The 13,215-nt window shown below is 58.1% G+C and overlaps 1 protein-coding gene across 1 annotated transcript in view; it reads left to right on the forward strand.

Moving 5' to 3' along the window:
* Nucleotides 1–535: 535 nt before the first annotated feature.
* espl1 (extra spindle pole bodies like 1, separase) overlaps nt 536–13,215 on the forward strand; it is a gene marked incomplete at its 5' end in the record, with an annotated part of 59,161 nt that continues 46,481 nt past the window's right edge. The window contains 6 exons of the mRNA XM_067976849.1: nt 536–637; nt 8,150–8,270; nt 9,133–9,269; nt 9,641–9,834; nt 11,340–11,582; nt 13,002–13,146. Of these exons, the coding sequence (XP_067832950.1) occupies nt 536–637; nt 8,150–8,270; nt 9,133–9,269; nt 9,641–9,834; nt 11,340–11,582; nt 13,002–13,146 (942 nt within the window). The remainder of the gene's footprint in view (nt 638–8,149; nt 8,271–9,132; nt 9,270–9,640; nt 9,835–11,339; nt 11,583–13,001; nt 13,147–13,215) is intronic.

Genomic DNA, 13,215 nt, shown 5'->3' on the forward strand with positions numbered 1-13,215 from the left:
CTGAGTATTGACCCCTACATTTATAGGGACGTGGAAATCACTGAATGAGAGACCCCGAGGCCCGTCTTGTTCACCACCTACCGACCCGGTGGTCCCTGATACGACGATAATGGAGCTGTTGACTAATCATAACAATCGATTGCTCATCAATTAATCTCCAACAGACCCAGACATGGTCGATGTCGGCTGGGAACAGCTAACTGGACCCCTCCTGCTGCGTGTGTGTCTTGATCTCACTCTGCACGGGCCGAGGCCTTTCCTGCACGGTTGTGTACCTGAGCCCCGCAGTATCCGCACTGTCCTGGAGATTCTGTGCCGTTTCCCTGCTTTAATATTAAGCTGAGCAGGATTACCATCTGTCTCTCGGGTGAGGCTCCTGTTATCTCTGAGCCGGGGGCACGAGGTGATTCGAGTGAGGGTGGGAACGGTGCTGCCAATCGGGTGGGCTGATAATAGGATTGGAGGTGGTGTCCTGTAGTAACTGAGTGTGGCTCAGTGCTGAGTCCAATCACTGGCTGTATATTGTCTCCTTTAGGAGGTATCGGGCACTCCGGAGCAGGCTTTTATCCTCAAACAGTGCTATCAGAATCTGGAGATGTTCACCAGTGGAGTCTACGATTTCCTGCTGGAGACTCAGGTATGGGCGCACCCACCCCACTCCCACCCCCTGCTTTCCCCCCCCCCCCCCCCACTCCCCCTGACTCCTGCAGTGTCTCTCTCTCTCCCCCCCTGACTCCTGCAGTGTCTCTCTCTCTCCCCCCCTGACTCCTGCAGTGTCTCTCTCTCCCCCCCTGACTCCTGCAGTGTCTCTCTCTCCCCCCCTGACTCCTGCAGTGTCTCTCTCTCTCCCCCCCTGACTCCTGCAGTGTCTCTCTCTCTCTCTCCCCCTGACTCCTGCAGTGTCTCTCTCTCTCCCCCCCTGACTCCTGCAGTGTCTCTCTCTCTTCCCCCCCCTGACTCCTGCAGTGTCTCTCTCTCTCCCCCCCTGACTCCTGCAGTGTCTCTCTCTCCCTCCCCCTGACTCCTGCAGTGTCTCTCTCTCTCCCCCCCTGACTCCTGCAGTGTCTCTCTCTCCCCCCCTGACTCCTGCAGTGTCTCTCTCTCTCTCCCCTGACTCCTGCAGTGTCTCTCTCTCTCTCCCCCTGACTCCTGCAGTGTCTCTCTCTCTCCCCCCCCTGACTCCTGCAGTGTCTCTCTCTCTCCCCCCCCCTGACTCCTGCAGTGTCTCTCTCTCTCTCCCCCTGACTCCTGCAGTGTCTCTCTCTCTCCCCCCCCCTGACTCCTGCAGTGTCTCTCTCTCTCCCCCCCCTGACTCCTGCAGTGTCTCTCTCTCTCCCCCCCTGACTCCTGCAGTGTCTCTCTCTCTCCCCCTGACTCCTGCAGTGTCTCTCTCTCCCCCTGACTCCTGCAGTGTTTCTCTCTCCCCCCCTGACTCCTGCAGTGTCTCTCTCTCCCCCCTGACTCCTGCAGTGTCTCTCTCTCTCTCCCCCTGACTCCTGCAGTGTCTCTCTCTCTCCCCCTGACTCCTGCAGTGTCTCTCTCTCTCCCCCTGACTCCTGCAGTGTCTCTCTCTCTCTCTCTCCCCCTGACTCCTGCAGTGTCTCTCTCTCTCTCTCCCCCTGACTCCTGCAGTGTCTCTCTCTCTCTCTCTCTCTCCCCCTGACTCCTGCAGTGTCTCTCTCTCTCTCTCTCTCCCCCTGACTCCTGCAGTGTCTCTCTCTCCCCTGACTCCTGCAGTGTCTCTCTCTCTCTCCCCCTGACTCCTGCAGTGTCTCTCTCTCCCCCCCTGACTCCTGCAGTGTCTCTCTCTCCCCCCCTGACTCCTGCAGTGTCTCTCTCTCTCTCTCTCTCTCTCCCCCTGACTCCTGCAGTGTCTCTCTCTCTCTCTCCCCCTGACTCCTGCAGTGTCTCTCTCTCTCTCCCCCTGACTCCTGCAGTGTCTCTCTCTCTCCCCTGACTCCTGCAGTGTCTCTCTCTCTCTCCCCCTGACTCCTGCAGTGTCTCTCTCTCTCTCCCCCTGACTCCTGCAGTGTCTCTCTCTCTCTCCCCCTGACTCCTGCAGTGTCTCTCTCTCTCTCCCCCTGACTCCTGCAGTGTCTCTCTCTCTCTCCCCCTGACTCCTGCAGTGTCTCTCTCTCTCTCCCCCTGACTCCTGCAGTGTCTCTCTCTCTCTCCCCCTGACTCCTGCAGTGTCTCTCTCTCTCCCCCTGACTCCTGCAGTGTCTCTCTCTCTCTCTCCCCCTGACTCCTGCAGTGTCTGTCTCTCTCCTCCTGACTCCTGCAGTGTCTGTCTCTCTCCTCCTGACTCCTGCAGTGTCTCTCTCTCTCTCCCCCTGACTCCTGCAGTGTCTCTCTCTCTCTCCCCCTGACTCCTGCAGTGTCTCTCTCTCTCTCCCCCTGACTCCTGCAGTGTCTCTCTCTCTCTCCCCCTGACTCCTGCAGTGTCTCTCTCTCTCTCCCCCTGACTCCTGCAGTGTCTCTCTCTCTCTCCCCCTGACTCCTGCAGTGTCTCTCTCTCTCTCCCCCTGACTCCTGCAGTGTCTCTCTCTCTCCCCCTGACTCCTGCAGTGTCTCTCTCTCTCTCTCCCCCTGACTCCTGCAGTGTCTCTCTCTCTCTCTCTCCCCCTGACTCCTGCAGTGTCTCTCTCTCTCTCCCCTGACTCCTGCAGTGTCTCTCTCTCTCTCCCCCTGACTCCTGCAGTGTCTCTCTCTCTCTCCCCCTGACTCCTGCAGTGTCTCTCTCTCTCTCCCCCTGACTCCTGCAGTGTCTCTCTCTCTCTCCCCCTGACTCCTGCAGTGTCTCTCTCTCTCCCCCTGACTCCTGCAGTGTCTCTCTCTCTCTCCCCCTGACTCCTGCAGTGTCTCTCTCTCTCTCCCCCTGACTCCTGCAGTGTCTCTCTCTCTCCCCCTGACTCCTGCAGTGTCTCTCTCTCTCCCCCTGACTCCTGCAGTGTCTCTCTCTCTCCCCCTGACTCCTGCAGTGTCTCTCTCTCTCTCTCCCCCTGACTCCTGCAGTGTCTCTCTCTCTCTCCCCCTGACTCCTGCAGTGTCTCTCTCTCTCTCTCCCCCTGACTCCTGCAGTGTCTCTCTCTCTCTCTCTCCCCCTGACTCCTGCAGTGTCTCTCTCTCTCTCTCTCCCCCTGACTCCTGCAGTCTCTCTCTCTCTCTCCCCCTGACTCCTGCAGTGTCTCTCTCTCTCTCCCCCTGACTCCTGCAGTGTCTCTCTCTCTCTCTCCCCTGACTCCTGCAGTGTCTCTCTCTCTCCCCCCCTGACTCCTGCAGTGTCTCTCTCTCTCCCCCTGACTCCTGCAGTGTCTCTCTCTCTCCCCCTGACTCCTGCAGTGTCTCTCTCTCTCCCCCTGACTCCTGCAGTGTCTCTCTCTCTCCCCCTGACTCCTGCAGTGTCTCTCTCTCTCTCCCCCTGACTCCTGCAGTGTCTCTCTCTCCCCCCCTGACTTCTGCAGTGTCTCTCTCTCCCCCCCTGACTCCTGCAGTGTCTCTCTCTCTCCCCCTGACTCCTGCAGTGTCTCTCTCTCTCCCCCTGACTCCTGCAGTGTCTCTCTCTCTCCCCCTGACTCCTGCAGTGTCTCTCTTTCTCTCTCCCCCTGACTCCTGCAGTGTCTCTCTCTCTCCCCCCTGACTCCTGCAGTGTCTCTCTCTCTCCCCCTGACTCCTGCAGTGTCTCTCTCTCTCTCCCCCTGACTCCTGCAGTGTCTCTCTCTCCCCCCCTGACTCCTGCAGTGTCTCTCTCTCTCTCTCTCCCCCCCTGACTCCTGCAGTGTCTCTCTCTCCCCCCCTGACTCCTGCAGTGTCTCTCTCTCTCTCCCCCTGACTCCTGCAGTGTCTCTCTCTCTCTCCCCCTGACTCCTGCAGTGTCTCTCTCTCTCTCTCTCCCCCTGACTCCTGCAGTGTCTCTCTCTCTCTCCCCCTGACTCCTGCAGTGTCTCTCTCTCTCTCTCTCCCCCTGACTCCTGCAGTGTCTCTCTCTCTCTCCCCCTGACTCCTGCAGTGTCTCTCTCTCCCCCCCTGACTTCTGCAGTGTCTCTCTCTCCCCCCCTGACTCCTGCAGTGTCTCTCTCTCTCCCCCTGACTCCTGCAGTGTCTCTCTCTCTCCCCCTGACTCCTGCAGTGTCTCTCTCTCTCCCCCTGACTCCTGCAGTGTCTCTCTTTCTCTCTCCCCCTGACTCCTGCAGTGTCTCTCTCTCTCCCCCCTGACTCCTGCAGTGTCTCTCTCTCTCCCCCTGACTCCTGCAGTGTCTCTCTCTCTCTCCCCCTGACTCCTGCAGTGTCTCTCTCTCCCCCCCTGACTCCTGCAGTGTCTCTCTCTCTCTCTCTCCCCCCTGACTCCTGCAGTGTCTCTCTCTCCCCCCCTGACTCCTGCAGTGTCTCTCTCTCTCTCTCTCTCTCTCTCCCCCTGACTCCTGCAGTGTCTCTCTCTCTCTCCCCCTGACTCCTGCAGTGTCTCTCTCTCTCTCCCCCTGACTCCTGCAGTGTCTCTCTCTCTCTCCCCCTGACTCCTGCAGTGTCTCTCTCTCTCTCTCTCCCCCTGACTCCTGCAGTGTCTCTCTCTCTCTCCCCCTGACTCCTGCAGTGTCTCTCTCTCTCTCTCTCCCCCTGACTCCTGCAGTGTCTCTCTCTCTCTCCCCCTGACTCCTGCAGTGTCTCTCTCTCTCTCTCCCCCTGACTCCTGCAGTGTCTCTCTCTCTCCCCCTGACTCCTGCAGTGTCTCTCTCTCTCCCCCTGACTCCTGCAGTGTCTCTCTCTCCCCCCTGACTCCTGCAGTGTCTCTCTCTCTCTCTCTCTCTCCCCTGACTCCTGCAGTGTCTCTCTCTCTCTCTCTCTCTCTCCCCCTGACTCCTGCAGTGTCTCTCTCTCTCTCTCCCCCTGACTCCTGCAGTGTCTCTCTCTCTCCCCCTGACTCCTGCAGTGTCTCTCTCTCTCCCCTGACTCCTGCAGTGTCTCTCTCTCTCTCCCCCTGACTCCTGCAGTGTCTCTCTCTCTCTCTCCCCCTGACTCCTGCAGTGTCTCTCTCTCTCTCTCCCCCTGACTCCTGCAGTGTCTCTCTCTCTCTCTCCCCCTGACTCCTGCAGTGTCTCTCTCTCTCTCTCCCCCTGACTCCTGCAGTGTCTCTCTCTCTCTCTCCCCCTGACTCCTGCAGTGTCTCTCTCTCTCCCCCTGACTCCTGCAGTGTCTCTCTCTCTCCCCCTGACTCCTGCAGTGTCTCTCTCTCTCCCCCTGACTCCTGCAGTGTCTCTCTCTCTCTCCCCCTGACTCCTGCAGTGTCTCTCTCTCTCTCCCCCTGACTCCTTCAGTGTCTCTCTCTCTCTCCCCCTGACTCCTTCAGTGTCTCTCTCTCTCCCCCTGACTCCTGCAGTGTCTCTCTCTCTCTCCCCCTGACTCCTGCAGTGTCTCTCTCTCTCTCCCCTGACTCCTGCAGTGTCTCTCTCTCTCTCCCCCTGACTCCTGCAGTGTCTCTCTCTCTCCCCCTGACTCCTGCAGTGTCTCTCTCTCTCTCTCCCCCTGACTCCTGCAGTGTCTCTCTCTCTCTCTCCCCCTGACTCCTGCAGTGTCTCTCTCTCTCTCCCCCTGACTCCTGCAGTGTCTCTCTCTCTCTCCCCTGACTCCTGCAGTGTCTCTCTCTCTCCCCCTGACTCCTGCAGTGTCTCTCTCTCTCTCCCCCTGACTCCTGCAGTGTCTCTCTCTCTCTCTCCCCCTGACTCCTGCAGTGTCTCTCTCTCTCTCTCTCCCCCTGACTCCTGCAGTGTCTCTCTCTCTCTCTCCCCCTGACTCCTGCAGTGTCTCTCTCTCTCTCTTCCCCTGACTCCTGCAGTGTCTCTCTCTCTCTCTCCCCCTGACTCCTGCAGTGTCTCTCTCTCTCTCTCCCCCTGACTCCTGCAGTCTCTCTCTCTCTCCCCTGACTCCTGCAGTGTGTCTCTCTCTCTCTCTCTCTCTCTCCCCCTGACTCCTGCAGTGTCTCTCTCTCTCTCTCTCTCTCTCTCTCCCCCTGACTCCTGCAGTGTCTCTCTCTCTCTCTCTCTCCCCCCCTGACTCCTGCAGTGTCTCTCTCTCTCTCTCTCTCTCTCTCTCCCCCTGACTCCTGCAGTGTCTCTCTCTCTCTCTCTCTCCCCCTGACTCCTGCAGTGTCTCTCTCTCTCTCTCTCTCCCCCTGACTCCTGCAGTGTCTCTCTCTCTCTCTCTCCCCCTGACTCCTGCAGTGTCTCTCTCTCTCTCTCTCTCCCCCTGACTCCTGCAGTGTCTCTCTCTCTCTCTCTCTCTCCCCCTGACTCCTGCAGTGTCTCTCTCTCTCTCTCTCTCTCTCTCCCCCTGACTCCTGCAGTGTCTCTCTCTCTCTCTCTCTCTCCCCCTGACTCCTGCAGTATCTCTCTCTCTCTCTCTCTCTCTCTCTCCCCCTGACTCCTGCAGTGTCTCTCTCTCTCTCTCTCTCTCTCTCCCCCTGACTCCTGCAGTGTCTCTCTCTCTCTCTCCCCCTGACTCCTGCAGTGTGTCTCTCTCTCTCTCTCTCTCTCTCTCTCTCCCCTGACTCCTGCAGTATCTCTCTCTCTCTCTCCCCCTGACTCCTGCAGTGTCTCTCTCTCTCTCTCTCTCTCTCTCCCCCTGACTCCTGCAGTGTCTCTCTCTCTCTCTCTCTCTCTCTCTCTCTCCCCCTGACTCCTGCAGTGTCTCTCTCTCTCTCTCTCTCCCCCTGACTCCTGCAGTGTCTCTCTCTCTCTCTCTCCCCCTGACTCCTGCAGTGTCTCTCTCTCTCTCTCTCTCCCCCTGACTCCTGCAGTGTCTCTCTCTCTCTCTCTCTCTCCCCCTGACTCCTGCAGTGTCTCTCTCTCTCTCTCTCTCTCTCTCCCTGACTCCTGCAGTGTCTCTCTCTCTCTCTCTCTCTCTCTCCCCCTGACTCCTGCAGTGTCTCTCTCTCTCTCTCTCTCTCTCCCCCTGACTCCTGCAGTGTCTCTCTCTCTCTCTCTCTCTCTCTCCCCCTGACTCCTGCAGTGTCTCTCTCTCTCTCTCTCTCTCTCTCTCTCCCCCTGACTCCTGCAGTGTCTCTCTCTCTCTCTCTCTCTCTCTCCCCCTGACTCCTGCAGTGTCTCTCTCTCTCTCTCTCTCTCTCTCTCTCCCCCCCTGACTCCTGCAGTGTCTCTCTCTCTCTCTCTCTCTCTCTCCCCCCCTGACTCCTGCAGTGTCTCTCTCTCTCTCTCTCTCTCTCTCCCCCTGACTCCTGCAGTGTCTCTCTCTCTCTCTCCCCCTGACTCCTGCAGTGTCTCTCTCTCTCTCTCTCTCTCTCCCCTGACTCCTGCAGTGTCTCTCTCTCTCTCTCTCTCTCCCCCTGACTCCTGCAGTGTCTCTCTCTCTCTCTCTCTCTCTCTCTCCCCCTGACTCCTGCAGTGTCTCTCTCTCTCTCTCTCTCTCTCTCTCCCCCTGACTCCTGCAGTGTCTCTCTCTCTCTCTCTCTCTCCCCCTGACTCCTGCAGTGTCTCTCTCTCTCTCTCTCTCTCTCCCCTGACTCCTGCAGTGTCTCTCTCTCTCTCTCTCTCTCTCTCCCTGACTCCTGCAGTGTCTCTCTCTCTCTCTCTCTCTCTCCCCCTGACTCCTGCAGTGTCTCTCTCTCTCTCTCTCTCTCTCCCCCTGACTCCTGCAGTGTCTCTCTCTCTCTCTCTCTCTCTCTCCCTGACTCCTGCAGTGTCTCTCTCTCTCTCCCCCTGACTCCTGCAGTGTCTCTCTCTCTCTCTCTCTCTCTCCCCCTGACTCCTGCAGTGTCTCTCTCTCTCTCTCTCTCTCTCCCCCTGACTCCTGCAGTGTCTCTCTCTCTCTCTCTCTCTCTCCCCTGACTCCTGCAGTGTCTCTCTCTCTCTCTCTCTCTCTCCCCCTGACTCCTGCAGTGTCTCTCTCTCTCTCTCTCTCTCTCTCTCTCTCTCCCCCTGACTCCTGCAGTGTCTCTCTCTCTCTCTCTCTCTCTCTCTCTCTCCCCCTGACTCCTGCAGTGTCTCTCTCTCTCTCTCTCTCTCTCTCCCCCTGACTCCTGCAGTGTCTCTCTCTCTCTCTCTCTCTCTCTCTCCCCCTGACTCCTGCAGTGTCTCTCTCTCTCTCTCTCTCTCTCTCTCTCCCCCTGACTCCTGCAGTGTCTCTCTCTCTCTCCCAGGGTAAGGACTCCATTCGGGGTGAACGTCTGCTGTCACCGTGTAAGAGGATCGTGGAGAAGATGGTGGAGGTGGAAGAGGGTCTGACTGGTCAGGGACTGCTGGAATTCGTCGGGGCTACAGGTGATGGTTGGACCCTGAGCGGTGAAGGTGCCTGCTGTGTCGTGAAGCCCTGTACTGATCCCACCTCTCCTAAACCAGTGCCTTTTACTGGCAGTCTGCTCCAACTGGCTGTTCCCATCACTGGGCAAGCAGCTCCCCACCTCCGATCCACCGCACGGTTTCTGTCACGCTGGAGGTGGTCGTGCAGGAAAAGCCAGACATGCCCAGGACCAACGCTGAACTAGACCTGGCTCCAAACTGGGAAAGTGGGATCAGACTCCCATTTCATCCTGCTGCTTATCCTGTATCAGAAACATCTTAAAGCTTCACTTCATGTGAACAGTATCCACCCATTCCTGTGGTGTTTGCCCCCCACCCCCACATGTCGATAACCTGTGCCCTCTTCACCCCCCTCCAGCTCTGCGTGTCTATAACCTGTGCCCTCTTCACCCCCCTCCAGCTCTGCGTGTCGATAACCTGTGCCCTCTTCACCCCCCCCTCCAGCTCTGCGTGTCTATAACCTGTGCCCTCTTCACCCCCCCTCCAGCTCTGCGTGTCGATAACCTGTGCCCTCTTCACCCCCTTCCAGCTCTGCGTGTCGATAACCTGTGCCCTCTTCACCCCCCTCCAGCTCTGCGTGTCTATAACCTGTGCCCTCTTCACCCCCTTCCAGCTCTGCGTGTCGATAACCTGTGCCCTCTTCACCCCCTTCCAGCTCTGCGTGTCGATAACCTGTGCCCTCTTCACCCCCCTCCAGCTCTGCGTGTCTATAACCTGTGCCCTCTTCACCCCCTTCCAGCTCTGCGTGTCGATAACCTGTGCTCTCTTCTCCCCCCTCCAGCTCTGCGTGTCTATAACCTGTGCTCTCTTCTCCCCCCTCCAGCTCTGCGTGTCTATAACTTGGCGTATGGATTCTATAGCCACAGGCTGTTTTCTGGGGCTGCTGATGTTGCCATGATGCTGCGTGGAGAAGTGCAGCCTCCGAACCTGTTTGCACGCTCCCCCCTTCCTCTGGAGAGGGTAAGGTTTTTGGCTCTTGGGGAAGATTGTATAACCTCTGTGTTGGCCTGGTTTAAATGAAGTGTATATTAAAGTGGAATATTGGGGGTGTTGCTGCTAAATTGGGTACTCAGTGATGTGACTCCGTTTTCCCCCCCCAATATATGCTGCCTGGTGCTCCTTCCCTTCACCTAGTTGGCAGGTTTTGCCAGACAGGTCGCTCTCTCCAGCTCCAGCCCCCCGCCCAATGTGATCAGCATTGCTCACTGTTACAGGGTGTCTGGTCACACACACACACACACACACACACACACACACACACACACACACACATTGGGGCTGCTCCTCCCCCTGATCTTCTGTGGTTTTCACTGAGTGATGTCTCCCCACAGGTGCCCAAGTATTTCAAGCTGCTCGTGGAGTGCTGTCGGAAGGCCGGGAACCTCGAGCTGGCCATGGAGTCGGTGGCCATGTGGCTCATGGCCCTGGGCGATCAGTGGATGGAGCAGGCGACTGAGCCCATCGCCCTGTGGGTCTGTATTAAAGCAGACGCTGTCAAGAGCGGGAATGAGGACCTGCAGCTCAGGTACAAATATTCCTACAGTGAGAGCTGCTTTCTCTGCCAGGGATGGGGGCAGGACGATGTCGCACGCACGCACAATCCCCCTCGCTCTTGATCATTGTGGGGCGTGTTTCGGTCCGGGGTCCGGTCTGTGTTTCCACTGGTCACTAGGGCAGAGGTTGGTGTATTAAATGGAGCTGTCTCCTCCCTGGTCCCTCACCCCCGGCCCCAGTCAGTTCCCCCTCACACTGTGAAACGTTCCCCTCACACCGCACTCCTAGTCATAATGCAGTGGGGGAGAGGGGGGTAGAGAAGGAATGTTTCTTTCCTGATCTTGTTGTTCTTCCCCTCCAACTAAATATTGGGAAGACTGAAGCCATTGTCTTCGGTCCCTGCTGCAAACTCCGTTTGCTCACCACCAATTCTATCCCTCTCCCTGACTGCTGTTTGAGGCTGAACCAACCTCTGTCCTATTTGACCCTGAGATGAGCTTCCGACCCCATATCCTCTCCATCACCAAGACCGCCCACCCCCACCTCCATAACATCGCCCGTCTCCACCCCTGCCTCAGCTCATCTGCTGCTGTAACCATCGTCCGTGCCTCTGTCCCCTCCAGACCCGACGATCCCAGTGCCCTCCTGGCCGGCCTCCCATCTTCCACCCTCTGTAAACTCCACCTCATCCAAAACTCTGCTGCCCGTATCCTAACTCGCACCGAGTCCAGTTCACCCATCACCCCACTGTGCTCGCTGACCCACACTGACTCCCAGTCCGGCATCGCCTCGATTTTAAAAATTCTCATCCCTGTTTTCAAATCCCTCCACAGCCTTGCCCTTCCCTATCTCTGTAGCCTCCACAACTCTCCAAGATCTCTGCGCTCCTCCAATTCTTGCCTCTTGCGCATCCCTTGATTTTTTTTTATCACACCGCCATCGGCGGCCGTGCCTTCAGCTGCCTAGGCCCGAAGCACTGGAATTCTCTCCCTAAACCTCGCGCTGCTCCTTTTTAAGATGCTCGTTAAAACCTACATCTTTTGGCTACCTGTCCTAATATCACCTTATGTGGCTCGGTGTCTTTTTTTTTTCCTGATTTATGCTCCATGGGGATGTTTTACTGCGTTAAAGGCTCTGTATAAAATGGTGGTTGTTGTCAATGTACTGTCTGTGGCTCTCTGGACTTTCCTTTAAGTCCTTCAAGCTCAATACTCCCATCACCTTCAACTGACCCCCAGCCTCAACGGTGTTTTGGGGGAAAAGTTCCAGATTCCCACTCCCCTTTGTGTGAAGAAGTGCTTCCCGACATCACCCCTGAACGGCCGAGCTCTAATTTTAAGGTTCGGCCCCCAACCTTGTTCTGGACTCCCCCCACCAGAGGAAATAGTTTCTCTCTATCGACCCTATCAAATCTGTTAATCGTCTTAAACCCCTCGATTAGAACACCCCTTAATCTTCTACACTCATGTGTGCAATCTGTCCTTGTAACATCAGCCTCTTATCATGTTAATAAATTCTCTCTCTTGGTGCCGACAGGACACTGAAAGACTCCCTCCAGCCCTGGGACCTGGAGCCCAGTGCCCTGGCGGGGCTGCTAGCTGAGGAGCTGAGGGCCTACAAACGCCTGCGGACAGACACCGCGCAGGAGAGGTTCAACGTCATCTGTGACCTGATGAAGCTGTGTGAGGAGGGGAGTGGGACGGAGCAGGTGCGGGCGGTGCAGCTGGTTGAGCTGGCCCAGGTCCTGTGTTACCGTGACTTCAGCCAGCACGCGGAATGGTAAGGTGGGGGTGGGGGGCACTGGAGCGCGAGGCCTCGTCAATCCAATCCTAATCCAAGAACACTGAGGGTGATTGTCAACGTCCCACCCACTCCGCCTGGGATCGGGGAGGGAGCCTGGGACTGTCCTGCTCTGTGAGGGGCTCGGTCTCACACTGGGTGGGGTCAGCTCACTCTGCACAGGCCTGGGAGGGAGCCTGGGACTGTCCTGCTCTGTGAGGGACTCAGTCTCACACTGGGTGGGATCAGCTCACTCTGCACCGGCCTAGGAGGGAGCCTGGGACTGTCCTGCTCTGTGAGGGACTCAGTCTCACACTGGGTGGGATCAGCTCACTCTGCACAGGCCTAGGAGGGAGCCTGGGACTGTCCTGCTCTGTGAGGGACTCAGTCTCACACTGGGTGGGGTCAGCTCACTCTGCACAGGCCTGGGAGGGAGCCTGGGACTGTCCTGCTCTGTGAGGGACTCAGTTTCACACCGGGTGGGGTCAGCTCACTCTGCACAGGCCTGGGAGGGAGCCTGGGACGGTCCTGCTCTGTGAGGGGCTCGGTCTCACACTGGGTGGGGTCAGCTCACTCTGCACAGGCCTAGGAGGGAGCCTGGGACTGTCCTGCTCTGTGAGGGACTCAGTCTCACACTGGGTGGGATCAGCTCACTCTGCACAGGCCTGGGAGGGAGCCTGGGACTGTCCTGCTCTGTGAGGGACTCAGTCTCACACTGGGTGGGGTCAGCTCACTCTGCACAGGCCTGGGAGGGAGCCTGGGACTGTCCTGCTCTGTGAGGGACTCAGTCTCACACTGGGTGGGGTCAGCTCACTCTGCACAGGCCTGGGAGGGAGCCTGGGACTGTCCTGCTCTGTGAGGGACTCAGTCTCACACTGGGTGGGGTCAGCTCACTCTGCACAGGCCTAGGAGGGAGCCTGGGACTGTCCTGCTCTGAGGGACTCAGTCTCACACTGGGTGGGATCAGCTCACTCTGCACAGGCCTGGGAGGGAGCCTGGGACTGTCCTGCTCTGTGAGGGACTCAGTCTCACACTGGGTGGGATCAGCTCACTCTGCACAGGCCTGGGAGGGAGCCTGGGACTGTCCTGCTCTGTGAGGGGCTCGGTCTCACACTGGGTGGGGTCAGCTCACTCTGCACCGGCCTGGGAGGGAGCCTGGGACTGTCCTGCTCTGTGAGGGGCTCGGTCTCACACTGGGTGGGGTCAGCTCACTCTGCACCGGCCTGGGAGGGAGCCTGGGACTGTCCTGCTCTGTGAGGGGCTCGGTCTCACACTGGGTGGGGTCAGCTCACTCTGCACCGGCCTGGGAGGGAGCCTGGGACTGTACTGCTCTGTGAGGGACTCAGTCTCACACCGGGTGGGATCAGCTCACTTGGTACAGGCCCCACACTGACTGACCTTTTGATCTTCTCCCCATAGCTCAGCACTGGACTGTGTGGAGGAAGCTCTGTCTGTACTGGGCTCACTGCCGGAGACCCCCGATACCAGGGACCAGCTGCAAGACGATCGGGCCCACGCCTCTCTCTGGCTTTACGTCTGCAATCTGGAATCCAACATTCAGAAGGTGAGGCTTGTCTGCCTTTTTGCCCCATCTTGTGGTGGAGAGGAGGAGGGGGTGTTTTGATGGTTGGCT

This window comes from Heptranchias perlo, unplaced genomic scaffold, assembly GCF_035084215.1.
Source record: "Heptranchias perlo isolate sHepPer1 unplaced genomic scaffold, sHepPer1.hap1 HAP1_SCAFFOLD_1030, whole genome shotgun sequence".
Taxonomy (NCBI): Eukaryota; Metazoa; Chordata; class Chondrichthyes; order Hexanchiformes; family Hexanchidae; genus Heptranchias; species Heptranchias perlo.